A 14,753-nucleotide genomic window follows, 5' to 3' on the forward strand; every position below is an offset into this window, starting at 1 on the left:
TCACCAATGTGCTCCTTGTAGCTGGGAACAAGCCGTATAACCTGCACACGGCTCCCTGTGGCCCCTCCGCAATGTGTAATCCTGATAAAGCAACATCTGGGCTGCAAGCGTGTGAATACCCAACGTGACAGCACCTCGCATTCCTGGTTTATGCTTATTAATAACAAGCTGTAAAAATAGCAGTCAGACAAGATGAGATCATACGGCTGATTGTGGGATGCCATATGCTGTCTGTTTCACTGAGTGAGCCTCATGCAGAGGAGACCGAGGGTCTTTTGCAAGAGCAGGGTGGGACTGGGGGGTGGCAAGGGAGTCTATGGGCTCTGCCCTCTTGGAGGGAGCCCTTTGGGAGGACAAATGTACCCTGGGTTTTGGGTAGTTTTACCTGGCTGTGCCTCTCTCTCTCCTGCTGTGGTGTGTATAGCATGCAGACACCTTACAGCACAGTGTATCTCTGCTTCCTTGGGGTGGTAATACCTTAACAGGGTCTGAAAGGTGTTTTTTTTTTTTTTTTTTTTTTTTTTTTTTTTTTTTTAAACTTCTGTTTATTGTAAAACTAAGAGTTAAAAAACCCCAGTGAGAGAATGTTGGACCCATTTACACTTGCACATGCTTCAAAAAGATGATGTAGATCTTGGCTAGCAGTGGAGTAGCAACATCTGTACTTACAGGAATGATATTTCCAGCACCTAGCAGCGTCCTATTCAGCCTTTCACAATCCCCTAGCTGAGAAGCGTTACTCTAGATCAGGGCACTTCAGGCTCTGATAGTTAGTGGACAAATGCACTGTGTCAGAAGGATGTGGGGGGTGAGGATCTGCTCTCTGCTAACCCCAGCTGAGGTGCTGGTGACCTCGTTTGCTCAGGAGATTTGTCTGTGTTGCACCTGGGTGGTTTATGGCAAACAGCAGAAACAAACTTTCTGACTCATTCCCCTGCTGCTTGTATTCTGCTGAAGGAATTCATTTTCTAATGTATGTTGTGGCTCCCTCGGTGGTGCCCTGGCCTGTGGAGCTGTGTGTTCAAACCCCCTGTGGCCCTTTGTGTGATCCCCTTGGTGCATTGCTGCCCTGCCAGAAGGGCTGTTTCTGGGGGGGGGGTGAATGCAATACCCAAACCAGCCCCTTGCTCATTTGGCCTGAAAGAGGCTCAGGTGCAAATTAAAGCTTGCACAATCAAGGGAAAGAGCGGGACCTTTGGTCATATACCACAGGTTCTGCTGTCCCAGGATGTGTGCATGAGTCACTGTCTGGAAATCCAAGTGGCCAGATGTCCGCCAGATACTGCTGCACTCGAGCTGCTAACTCCAGCAGGAAGGGCGAGGGGAAGGGGGCTGCTTCTTCCCCCCGAGGTGGCAGGCAGGTGAGCGTCCCTGTGGGTGCCAGGGCACAGGGCCGGCCCCGGGGGAGGCATCTGCAGGCAGCTGGGCCCATCTCGCTGTGCGCCCCAGCTCGGGGTGGAGGGGAGCTGTTGGAGCAGCTGCCCTCAAGCACTTGGGTTCCAGCTGCTCTTGGCTGCGGCGGTGCCTTGCACAGAGCAGTGCTAGGGACCCCTGCAGGCCCCTGCTCCCAACAGCTGGGGAATCGCTCCGTTGGGTTTTGCTGGTGCCAAAGGCTTGCAGCTCTTAGCACAGAGATAATCTCTGGGGATTTGGGCCTTGCTGCTCCCCTCCAGCTCCTGGGCTGCAATCTCCATGCAGAGCACAAGAAGACAGACTCCTTCTACTCCTGTTGCTTGCCTTGGGAGTTTCTGGAGGCAGAGATATGCTATGGGTTGTGCAGTGGCTTTGCTACTTCAATGATACTATTTTTTAAAAAGCTTTATCTTCTGTTTTTATCTCACATTGTTGAAAAGCCTGGTGGCAATACATAATGGGGGTATCCTAGTCTTTGCCAGCCTGGGCAGCGGCACATGAGTTTTTTTATGAAAATCGAAGTAGCTAGTGCTGAACTTGATAAACTCGTTAAAACGAGAAACACAGCAGTCCTGCTTTGAGAAAAGTCACTCTCTCTGGGAAGAAGGCAATTTTCCGTGGAAAAATGTGTGACTAGGTGTAGCTGACAACTTGTTGGCCAAGGCTAGAGGTCCCTCCTTGCTTGCTATCCACCTCCAGCCTGCCCCACGGCCCTGGGCTCATCTGTTACATGCCTGTGAGTGCATTGTTCACATACAGACCCCAAGGTGGGGGTGTATGGGCTGGGGCTCCATACTGCACATGCAGCAGAAAAATCCCTTTTTGTATCTGGCTCTGAAGGAATCTTGCTGGAAGGTGAGCCAGGGCAGTGGCTCTGCAGGAGGCTGTTGTAATTGCCAGATTTGGGATGTTGGGGTCTGAATAAATCCCTGCTTTTACTTTGCTGGGATAATTCAGGCTTGAGAGCTGAAGTGACAGCTTATATCCAGGCTTTTCTGTTTGGCTTGTCCAAGATTGTGCATGTGTGTATGTGGCTAAATGCAAATAAGCTGCTCCCAAAACACACGCAATCCCAACTGCTAAACTTATTACCTGCACGGGCTGGTGGTATGTGTGACTGAAGACCCTGTAAATTACCTTTTTTTTTTTTTCCTGCTCAGAGTGAAAGTGATACTGGTGCTGTAGTCCTTGACAGTAAGGAATGGTTCCATTTCTTGTTGGGCAGGTTCGATTGGCCGCTAATTTACTCTCCCTCCTCTCATAATTCAGCACAGCTTTCTTGATGCACTCTGCCAGCTCTCACCAATTTGCTGCTAGGAGGATTTTTCATGCAAGTGAATTGTGGATTCTAGTTAAAACATGTACCGAGCACGCTCCTGCTTGATGGCTCTGCTCTTAGATGTCACAGGAAGAGACAGTGTTTTGTATAACTGCAAGAAAAATACCATGTTCTAATTAGTGTAATTTATAGTCCCTCGCAGGCTAAAACAACAGCTGATGAGTCATGAAAGTTCCTCCATCTGACATTTGCTGAAAGAAATGTTATTTTAGCTCCCATGACTTTTGGGGAGGGGAAAGAAGTAGGGTGGGGCAGAGGCAGTTGGTCTGAAACATCTCGCCCTTTCTCCAGTGCCTCCCTCTGCCACATATTTCCTGTTTCTGGTGTGTTGTTCTGCAGTGAATAAACACTGATTATGACCAGGTCTAATTATCAGTCATGCTGGCCCTGGTTTGTGTTCATATCTGGAGCTGCTGAGCTGACTGTGGCTGCTGAGGCGGGAGGTTTCGGTACCTTCAGTGCTGCTGTTGTTGAACTTGATGTAGCAGAGTAGAGGTCTGGAGGCTAAGGTCTCCCCATACCTTATAAATGGACACCAGTGGGTTGTCCCACTTCACCCAACCACAGTATTTGCTGTGGTTGGGTGAAGTCTGAACATCATTTGGGACCCTCAGCTTCATTTTCAAGGATGATCCTACCCCACTGGCTTGCGGTTCTTCCTCATCCTACATGTATGATCCAAGATTGTGCTCAAACTGGTTTCTGCAAAGATGAGATGGTCAGGTTAAAGCAGAGTGCTTTCCAAGGTGGCTTATTCACTCTGAACTCCTTGCTTGGTGTCTAGGCAAACAGCTCAGGAGCTGCTCCTCATCTGGAGGGTCCTCCCACCTTGCTCAGGAGGCTGCCCCTGTCCATGTAAGTCTGTGTCCGACCATCAGAGGTCAGCAATGGACCTGTGCCCAGCAGTTCCTCATCTTGCAGCACGTGTCTGAAGAGTCATCTCCACTTGAGTGTAAGGGATGCCATATGAACCATTTTGTTCGACATGTGTTGTCCATGCATGTGTTTGGAGTGGTTAGTGACATAAAACAAGATTCTTGGAATAGTCATGTCTACAGTGAGATCTGTGAAAGGCTGTGCCCACAGCAAAGCTAAAGATTGCTTTAATGATTTTTTTCATCCCGGTGGCTTTCTTGTTTGGCCACCATAGTGTACAGGAATTCTTTGGTTTCTTTTGTTGGGAGACAAATGATTATTCTGAGACTGTTTTTTTTTTTCTTTTAAAAAGAGCCTAACATGCCCTTGTTTATGCATTTCAAGAACTCATGGAGGCATTGGAAATCCTGTGGTGGAGATGGAAAAGAGGAAATTGCTCCCAAACAGAAGGATTCAGATTTGTACAGATTTTGCAGAAAGTTCACATAATGACATGGCAAAAATGGCTCTGAAAGTTGCTGGGACTGAGTCTGGCAGCGAAGATGCAGAAAAACAGAACTTATGGAAAGGGAACCTTGCCAAAGGGGGGAGGTGGGGAATGTGTTAAACAACCAAAAGACAAACAAAAACCCAAGGTACTTAGTAGTGCTTTATAGGATTTTTTTGATGATGCCTACATAGCTTGCTGTATCTGGAGCAATGTGTGACTTTTGTTTTCCAGGCTTATCAGGGTCAATAATAAAACGAGACTAAAAAAAGCTAGGGAAAATATTGCTTTGTTATCCATATGCAAATACTCTTTGTGTGTGTGACTACAAAAAGAACAACTCTTGAAACAAAAGAAGACCTGAGCAGAGTGGTGCAAGATAGCAGGTTTTCTGGCAGGCAGAAACAATTTTAAGGTGAATTTTCCATTTATTTTCATGTCTGTTCTCAAGATGTTGTATAATCCATTGCTGGCACTTACAGCACAGAATGATTTTAGAAAAGTAGCGAGGGATTCAATAATTTCCAGAAGAGCTAATTTCTCAGGGTGTGCTATATCTTAAGGATTGCATTTAACCTGAAAATCCCCAAATCTTCAGGCAAATTGATCAAGCTGCTGTTTGTGAAAACATATTGGCTCAAAGAGTTTTTGAGTGGATGGATCATTCATATGAGCCCTATCACCTTTTACCAAGGAATTGCCAAGAAAAATAGCATGAAACAAATTAAATCTTTTTGTGGATATATTCGCTCTTCATTTTCCTTGAGTGAAATCTGGAGAGCTGATGGCTGAGGAGCTGAGCACTGCTCCCTTCAGAGGACTTCTAGTTCTTCCCTTCTTTCATCTCATCCTTCTGCCTCTCTCATCAGTTGTGGTTCACAAATATTGCCTCTGTTCCTCCAGAGTACCAAGTCAGGGTCTGAATAGTCCCATGGAGAGCAATGGATTTTATTCTTCTGTTTGTGCATGTACTTACCCTGCAGAATGGGAACATAACCAGAGATTGCTGAGGCATCAGTGGAAGATTTAATAGCTGCTTATTGATATTTTTTCCCCTGGGCCTATGGGTAACAGCTGGGGTAACTTTCTGCAGCCAAGTGTGGTAAACATTTGCCATTGTGAATGGAAACATTTTTCTTTGTTGCATGTTAAAGATAGTCTTGATGAAAAGTCTAATGTTGATGTCTCAGAGGGCCCCTTATATGATAACGAAATGCTGTTATAGCTTTGTTATTGGAGCTTTGCTAGGATGAGCCCTGTGTGTCACAGGGCAGGGAGGTGGCCGTGAGCTGTTAACTTTTTTTGTGGCTTCCCTCCCAGAACGGGCACTAGGCTGGGGAGTTGCTACAAAAGCATTTTGATATGAAAATTCACAGTTATGAAGGCTGTGGATGGCATGAGGCAGGGATGGTCGCAAGATGCAGGAGGGTAGCTGCAGCTCAGTAGTGCAGCGAACCACCACTAGGTTGTGTTTTCAAGCAAGAGAGGCCATCACAGCAGTCAGCTGACCATCAGATCTGTCTTATGACACTATGTATGATGCTGTTTGTCACAAAGAGGGCTGGTGATGGGTTGGCTCCGCAGTTTGATAGGATCTGGCCTGCAGTAAGGCAGCTCTAGAAAAAAAAAAAAAAAAAGGAGTTACCAGAGGCTCGGGTGCCTCCTGAAGTTTTTCTTGATGTGTTGTCTCCAGAGGTTATGTCTGCTGAGGTGTCTATAGTCTCTATAGGGTCCCAGCCTGGGTTTGGATACCTGATAGGTTTGCCTGGATGTGTCAGGGGCTGGCTACATTTATCCCTTCTGCCACACATGCTGTAAAGAGGTCAATGGCTTGGACAGAGGCCAGAAATATGGATGGTATTTATGCCTCTGAGGCAATTCCTTTGTGATCCATAGACCGCTCTTGACAGATGAAGGCACCTTGATAGTATTTAAGCTCTTTATTTTAAGGAGCAAAGTCCAAGGTTGGTCTTGCACATCTTATGCCTTTGTTTCTCGTGGAGTTAGTACACAGCTGTGTGCCAGGGTTGTGGTAGGGTGACATCTATGATACCAAACCTCGAGTCCTAATCTTTGGTAGACCTTCCTATTCAATTGAAAAGATAAAATTCCTTGGGGAGCTTGAAGTTTCAGACCCTTAGAGCATTCCTGAAATTTTTATGAAGTGATATTAAGAAAATACCTAAGGCAATGTTCAGATGTGGCAAGCAAAGATGCCCTGAAGCTGCTGAGACTTGCCAGTTACCTCTTCGGTGCATTCTGGAAGACCCAAATAAAGATGCTATGTTTTTGACATAAGTGAGGGTGCAAGCCATGTGAAATGCCTCTAACTGTGGCAATTTGCTGCTTCAACTGGAACCTGGCAAAGCAATTGGTGGTAGGCAGGCAATGCAGTTTTCCTCAGGTGAGGACCTGAGCAAAAACACATTTGTTACTCTTAGAAATTGCTTTTCGCCACCTGCCATATATCATAATCAGTGTGGTTGGGGGAGCAAAAAGGGGAATGTGTCCTTTGCTCTGCTCCTCTGTGTAAACAGAAAATCTTATCTGAAAAGCTTTAAATCTTTTTGGAAAGGTAGCCCTCCAACTATGGGAAGTGAAAGTCACTTCAAAATCCCTCATTAATAAATTGTGCTGCTTATACAAGGTCTTGTTCTACTAAGTGTAGATTTAGCATATGACACAGGGGGTGAGAAGTTTAGCAACTTGTAAGCACAGCTTGGGTTCCCCTCAGGATGATAACAGCCATAAAAGCAAATCCCTCGTCTGGATCATAATTTCCTCCTTTTTGATAGAATACAATTGATGGAGCAGTTGATCAGGAGTCTGAGCAAAGCCTGCACCTTAGGGATTTATGAAGCAAAAGTGAATGTCTTTCTCTTAAGTGACTACTCGGTCTTGCTGGTAACTGCGTTTTGCAGGTCTTATCTGCAGAGTCTCATCATACCTAATCAAGAGGGTCTGATTTTTTTTTCTGCAGTCCATTAAAACCCTGTCTTTCAATTCAGGAGAAACTGGGCTCAATTTTAGCAAGGACAGACAATATGTGTATACAAAATGTATACTAGCCTTGAACTTGAAGCAGTTAAGGTGAGATTCAGAAGTCAAATCAAAGACTGTCAGTCAAGCAGATCTGTGTCGTGTGTTAATGTGATTGAAATGTCAAATCTATTGTGCTCAGTTATGCAGAAACTTCGCAATTGATGTTCATGGTCTTTATATTCCAACACTTCATCTGAGCGCTGGGAAATGCTTTGCTATGTGCTTCTGCCATTAGGTTGTCAGTCAACGCACTGAAATAGAGTGGAGAAGTCCTGGGATGACCACTGCTTGTGCTGTTAGGGAGTAATAAGGTGGTGTGAGGCAGGTTGAGTGCCCCATCGCAGCAATGTCCAGGGCAAGGCTGGAACAGAAGAAAAGAAAGATCTCAAGGGAAAGGATGTGGTTACTTGTGGAATTGATTTCAGAAAGCTGTGAGTTGGGAATGGGGAAGAAAGCTGCTAGATTTTCTAGGAAAGACTCCCGTGGATCAGTGTGACAGTATAAGATGGGCTGCTTTTAATAATCTCTTCATTGTTCTTGCAGAAATAACTCTGAATCTGTGCTCCAGCCACTCCATCTGTTTGAGATGAGAACTCCTCTCTCCTTCCTTTGCTCTCCCCTTCTGCTCTCTGCGCTTTTTATTTGCTTCTGTTCTCCAACGCTTTTGTAAGGATGGAGTGAGTTTGAGGCAATAGACAAGGTTACATGCACTAACCAGCGGAGTGCGGTGACTTGTTATTGAACCTATTTTTTAAATCCCAAATACCTTCATAAAGGAAATGATTTAACCTTTATACTCAAAAGTTTAAGCCAGGTAGTTCTGGTTTCATAATGTAAAGTATTTCAAATGTCAATTGAAGTGTACGGTGCAGCCTTCCTGAACAGTGTGAGATGGTCCAGGTGATACTTGCTGTGGGAGGGGACTGCTGCCTTCACTCACTGGGCAAAGCTGAAGAGTAGTGCTTGGCTTTCCATAAGGTTATTTAAAAAAACAAAAAAAACCTCAAGGAGAGCATTTTGCCTAGGTGTGTTCTTCAATGATATTTCTCCTCCTTCCTGATAGAATTCATATTTTTTGGGAGAGAGAATGAAGTGGGAACAGGAGGTGCTGGTGGGTTGAGGTCTCTTAATGCATTAAGCATTTGCTTTTGCAGCTGCCCACCACACTGCTCACAAGAATCAGCTTTCCCACACTGCCCAGATCTCTCTGGTCTTCAATTAGTCTGCTTCCAATTTTTCAGTGGAATATATTTGCCATGTAGGGTTTTTCTCCTACCAAAACACCCAGCTGCGTCCTATTACTTTTTTCAGGTGAACTGTCACTGCTTTCCTTTCCTGAGCCAGTGCGTGTCAGGCAGGAGCCTGACAGCCTCCTATCTTGATAAACGATGTGAGCCCAAAGGGCAGTGTCTCAGCTGGTGCTGTGCCGGCTGTGAGCGTGCGTGCTGGCCAAGGGAGCTCAGGCATTCTTCTTGCTTTGGGAAGTTTACACTAAAGGTCACAAGAAGATTCATCATGCATAACTTTTTTTCCCAAAGACAGTACTGAGAAGTGCTATGTGCCAGGAATGGATGGTGGTGGTAATAAGGAATAGCAGTTTACAGCAGGCTGAAAACCTAGGTAAAGAGACTTTACCTGTGATGGTCCAAAGTCCTTTCTGGGGAAATGGCCAGACACCTGGAAGTCTGTCAGCTGCAGTTCAGGTTAAAATGTAAGGCCTTATTTGATAACCTACATTGAAAAGTCTTCTCTAGACTGCAAATGTATCTCATTGACTTGCTTTTAAGACTTGCCCCCTTCCTGAGGGTGTTAGGCGTGTGCTGTGTTAACGAATGCTGTTTTTTTTTTTTTTTTCTAGCTCTGTCCATCTGAAGGCTTTGCACTTTCAGGGCGTTGGTGGGATATTTGGGACAGGTAGGTGTTGGAAGCTAGGAAGCTGTGCTGGTGAGCTAATTAGCATGAGCTGATAAGACTTGAGCTGCAGTTGTTCAGTGAAATAAACTTGTACTGTCATGTTGCACAGCTGTGGTTTATGTCTAGCTGTAAAGCTTATGAAGCTCTTTGTGAGCCCCAGTGGTAAAAACAGATTTCAGTTCCTGCTATGTCCTGTTCCCCTGCACCACCTCACTTCATCCTGCCCCCAAACCAAAGGAAGGCTTTCTTCTGTAACATAGCTACACATCAGCTAGAATAGCTTTGGCTTGGCCTGGCTGTGAAATAACACTGGAAAAGGGAGGTGTGTGTGGGGGGGGGGGGGGGGGGGAGAGGGGAATTAAACCCAGAACGAGAGCCTGAGAACCCAAAAACTTGTTAAGAAAAAAAGCAGACTTCCCAGTTTTTGTAATTTGTAAGTAATTGGTTTTGTTATCAGCAGCATTGCTATAGTTCATGCTATTTCCCTACTGTTGTTAGCTTGCGGTAATATTTTATCCTCCCTTTCCCACAGTTCTCCTGACTGCTTTGTAAATGAGACCTTGCATTTTTCCCTTCAGCTTGATCCTCTGGTTGTATCCACAGACCTTAGGATGCTCTGCATGTGGAGGAGAAAAAATAAGCAGAGTTAATTTCCTGGTATCTGTTCTGAACATGACTGCTGTTAATTATTAAGCTTGACTTCTCCTGGCTGCAAAAAATAAGCTTTTTAAAACAATGCTCTATGTGCTTCTGTATTCTACTGATGGTTTGTGAGCTACCACCCATGGGTGTGGTAAATGCCTAACCAAGCTCTGTCCAGCATTGTGCTTTTAGTCTCAGTTCTGCCGTCAGTGTGCCTCTGTCTCCTCCATCTCTGATGAAACCCAGCAAATTTCTTTTAATAATACTTCAAAAAAGGTCATGTTTATTGCCTGAACAAAATGTTGTGACATAAGATTTCTGCCCGTCTTGTACAAGCAGTGAACCAGTTGTGTCTGGCTGTTCTGGGATGTGACACTGAAATGCCATCCACAGCCACTGGCTGATGAAGAGCCTCAGGTTCTGTTAGACCAGGTCTGATAATCTTTAAGGTGTCGTAAAACTCAGAATTAGTTTTTGTAGGGGTAGATGTGCCCACTGCATAAATGGATATTGGCTATAAATATTCCCTTTTCATTATGTTGCTGCAGTGAATGCACAGTGCTGTTAATGATGCTCTGCTTTAATACCACAGTTAGTGCTTTTACTCCCCCCAGGCTTTGAAATGATTGACCGGTTATTGTCCGGAAAGTGAGTAGCCTTGTCTTGTGCCTCTTTGGGCAGGGATGGACAAATATTGAGGCTGTGCACTTAATAACTTTCACTTGTGTCACATTCCCTGGAGATCCATGAGCAATATATTTCTTGACTCTAAGGTAACAGTTCAAATGAAACTTTGATGCCCTGAAGAATACCTGCAAAAGACACAGCAACGATCCACTCATCCTGGGTCCTTGTTTGAGCCTGAGATATAAGATGCAGACTGGAATCTGATGTTTCTTTGAACCCAGATGCAGCTGAAATTAAAGAAACAGCATGAAAGAGCTGAGAGCAGCTTGGCTGCCCGTTTGAACATGGTGTTTTCTACCTGCTGGAGCACATGGAACAAGTGAGGGCAACATGCACAGATAATGGCTTTTTGTTAAATAAACTGGAGCTTTTAGTGGAGTGTAACTGTACTCTGAGGATAGTGTAGCTATGATGGCTTAAAATAAAAAAGAGGAGGGTAATGGTGCAAAGGGAGGACCTAATTGCAAGGCTTTCAAAGGGGGGAAATATGAATTGTGTCAGTTCTCTGCCCTCTAATTTTTTCTAATCTAGCTTGCTGTAGTACCTCATGCCGTTTGAGTTAATGTCCATAGTAATGGGAACTTTCCTGCTCTGTAGATAAACAGACCTCCCCATCCTGACCTCTGGCTAGGTCCTCAGCCCAACTTCTCCCTGCCTTCATTTCATCCTTGTCTCACTTATTCGCTCACTAGTGCTTGGGGATGGTCTAGATTTTTAAGGGACAAAATGAATCTTAAATACGAGATCTTCAACCTCTGTAGGTCTGTTTTCTACCCTACCTTAGAAATGGATCCATGGCAGAGTGGTGCAGCCTACTTTTACTTCAGATTAAGGTGTGACACGTTCTGAATGCTGATGCTTAAAAATATTGAATATTTTTAAAAGTATTCTGAACTGGGGGAAAGGTGATAGCTATTTCTGATTATTCCCCATTATGTGCATTTGGGGAAAAAGTCAGTGCACACTTAAAAATACATACAGTGCCATTATCCATCATACTACAGTGCTTACAGTAAAGCAGTTGATCACACAACATAAATAACAAGCTAGTGGAGCAACATGAGGAATAAAGCTGGCAGGAGGACTTGAAGATGAAGGGAACAATGAGGATGAAATCCATGCCATGACAGCAAAACATCACAGCTGGAGGATATCAAGGCTCCTAGTTACCAACAATGGAGCTGTATTAGAGATGTGGGTGGATGCATTCTTTTATGGGAAGAAAAAGATGAATGGGCCAGAAGAGAACCACATTGTAGGGTGTTTAGGTCCCTGACAACACAGGAGATTTTTGTGAATAAATAGATTTTTGGGAAGGATTTAGATGTTTGCTATGGTACTGCTGTACTGCGCTGGGCCCTTTGGCTGAACATCAGAGTTGTTACAGCCATTTCTGAATATTTGGATGGGGACAGAGGTCCAGAGGGCAAGAAGACCAAGGTCATACAGAGCCTGGCTGTGAAGGGGGAAAAAAAAATGTACTTTCTAGGCTGAGTCCAACTGTAGGATTGAGGAGAACTGAGGAAGTCTCCTAGATCCTCTGCTGTGCTGTACTTCTGATCTTAAAAAGGTGTTTTTTTTTTTAATAGTGTTGTGGTTTAACACAGTGTCGTCTTTTATGAGGTCTAAAGCTTTTCAGTGGCATGAACAGTTTTATTTTCCATTTTTCCATAGGAGTGATACTTGATGGGGTTTGCCAGTGAAAAGATGTTCTGAACAAGATTATTCCTTGGTGGGGAAATGGGACAGGGTGACTTGATGGGTTAATCTCTACTTTCTTGCATCAGAGCTGCTTTTCTAATTAAAAATGCTGGCTGGCAGTTTGTATTATCAGGAGAACACTAGAAGCCTGGGCTGTGCTGAGGGCTTGCAAGTAGGATTTCTCCCAAGCTCTGGGAGCCACTGCTCTGTGCAGTGGTGAAATGTGCTGGAAACTCTATCATGGCCTGGCAGGTGGATGAAGATATTCAGCCATTTACCAGTTAGTGTGAGCAAAGTGATAGCAATTCTCAGGAGCTAGAGCCTAATTATGTTTCTCTGCTTGGGGATCAGTTGAACTTTTAATGAGAGGTTGGTGAGGAGAGGTGGCTTTTTATTGCAATTGAGGAGAGGGAAAGGCTTTGCTGCCAGGGAATGTGGCCTCATTGCCAGTGCTGTCCAAAGGCAGATGACACAATAGAAAAAGCAGTGTTTCTCATTTTATTGAGAGACTGGGCACTTTGGATCAGTTAGTTGTTCATTTTTTTCTGTGATATGTTGCTTTTTGGCGACAGTGCATTGCTTTGCAGAGGTGAGTTTTCCACACTGTTCCAGGTTCTGGTATTTGGTGTTGTTCTCACTACCTCTGTTTGAGGAGGGAATGGGACACAGGTCTCTTGTGACCAGCATTTACAACTTGGTCATGCCAGATATGGATCTACTGGTGTACACACTGATAGGAAGAAGGCTTGTTTCCTGTACCACTGACATCAGATCTTGGGCAAATAATTTGTCATCAGTCCCGAGTCAGGTGCATTGATATTCTGCCCTTTGTCCCTCTGTAAAACAGCAGCAGTGTGGAGTGGTAGGACGTGGAGGTGCCAGAGGGCAGGTCTGAGTGCTGCCAGTTTCCCAAGATTGATTCAGAGCTTGGTTTCCCGGTTTTCTTTAGATATCAGCCCTTGAGATTAAAGATTGTACGTGGGATTGTTGGTATGAAGTCATGGGCTGGCTTTTTGGAGTCCATGTCCATATAAAGTTTCAAATCACCTGCTCTGGGAACAGAGCCAGTATCAGTTTAAATCCTCCAGAGGGAGAACAAACATTTGGATAAGCCATTCCTGCGAATGACAGGAGAGGCTTCTGGGATGTCCCTGACAAAGCAGCTTAAAAAGCCTGTAATGTGTTTTCTGAAGTCTCTTCAGCCTGAAAAATAATTCATTTTAACCTGACTGCAGGACCCACCAGGCCTTCCCTTTAAGTTAAAACCCTTTCTATGTTCATTCTATTTTCTGATTACTTTAAAAACCTAATTAAAATCTACTGTTGCTATCAGCATTTTGGGACTTTGACCATCAAGGGCCTGTCAATATTATTCTTGCCATTCTGCACTAATTTAGTGCAGATTAGGTCTTTTAAACCACAAGCTTTTCAGATATAGGGTGGTATAGCTTCAGTAAGCAAATGCTGATTGCTGCATGTGAGAGGAAATAAGCTCAGCTGTGAACAGAAAAAATAATTTGGTGGTTTCCTCTGCATCCCAGCATTTGTGATACTGAGGAATGGATAATGTGATAAACCTGTGGGTATGAATAGTGTGTACTCCTCAGAGGGAGACACAGTGTTCCTGTAGTGCCGTTAAAAAGTTCTAATGACAACACTGTTTTTAACAGGATAATATGAAATTTACTGCCTCTGCTTCTTCTCTGAGATGTTTTTAGTCTAAATGTTTTAGCTATGTGGTGCCTCCACAGGAATAAAGGCCCCTGGGAACCCTCTGTGCAGCTCATCTTTACCTTCCTTCATAAGCTTTCCTTGGGCAGGGAACATCTGGAGGAACTTCTTGGATAACATTCTTGGGCTTAAAAAGGAGAAGATAACTTCACGCATAACTAGTCTTTGAATGGATGCTGAAGGGAGTAGGGAGGGGTGTTCTGCCTTGTGCATGACCGTGGGTGCTGGGGGAATATGCTGAGGAAGTGATCACACAGGCTCACATACTTTCTGTAAATAGCATCTCCTACAGATGTTGGAGAAAAAATATTGGGATAAATGAACCACTGCTCTAACCACTGATTCTGATGTTCTTCAAGCAGTCATCTGTACTTCTGAGTGTAAATCAAAGTCCTGGAAAGTAATTTTTGCTGTAAAAAGGTTGGATGTGCCCTGTGTGTGTATCTGGCATGCTAACATGACTGAACCTCCAGCTGAGAGCCTGGCAGGGTTTCCAGTCAGACGCAATACTGGCTGAACCAAAAGAAAGCATCTCAAGTCAATCCAGCTGGCATCCTGCTGAGTGTTTCACCTTTTGGCGTAATCTTCTCATTTACTTGTCTTCCTTCTTGTGATAGAGCTCTTGCTGTTGCCCACAGATCTAACTATCATAATTCACACTGATGCCTGGAACCCAAATGGTTAAATGCATTTGGCTTTGTCCTCCTCAGTCCCTGTAGATTGTGTTGCAAGAATTGAATGAAATTGATAGAGCTAGCATTACAGTGAGCAAAACCCCCTGAAGAAAGACTAGATGGGTGGATAGAGAGAATGACCCCAAAGAAAACAGCTGTCAAGGGCAGCTATTGGTTTATCTTTCATGGAAAGAGAGACGTAATGAATTCTAAATTAAGAGAAACTAGAGGCAAGGCTGTTTATCAG

General features: G+C 44.4%; 1 protein-coding gene across 3 annotated transcripts in view; it reads left to right on the top strand.

Annotated features, from left to right (window-relative positions):
- The window catches only part of LOC309882458 (uncharacterized protein), a 248,765-nt gene that overhangs the window by 63,855 nt on the left and 170,157 nt on the right, over positions 1–14,753 (top strand). For all 3 annotated transcript variants that reach the window (XR_014318290.1, XM_082769584.1, XM_082769583.1), the window contains exon 5: positions 9,016–9,071. Coding sequence is in view for 2 of the 3 variants with exons in the window: in XM_082769584.1 (XP_082625710.1) it covers positions 9,016–9,071 (56 nt within the window). In the remaining variant the exon portion in view is untranslated. The remainder of the gene's footprint in view (positions 1–9,015; positions 9,072–14,753) is intronic.

Source organism: Aythya marila (genome assembly GCF_965140915.1).
Source record: "Aythya marila genome assembly, chromosome: 11".
Lineage (NCBI taxonomy): Eukaryota > Metazoa > Chordata > Aves > Anseriformes > Anatidae > Aythya > Aythya marila.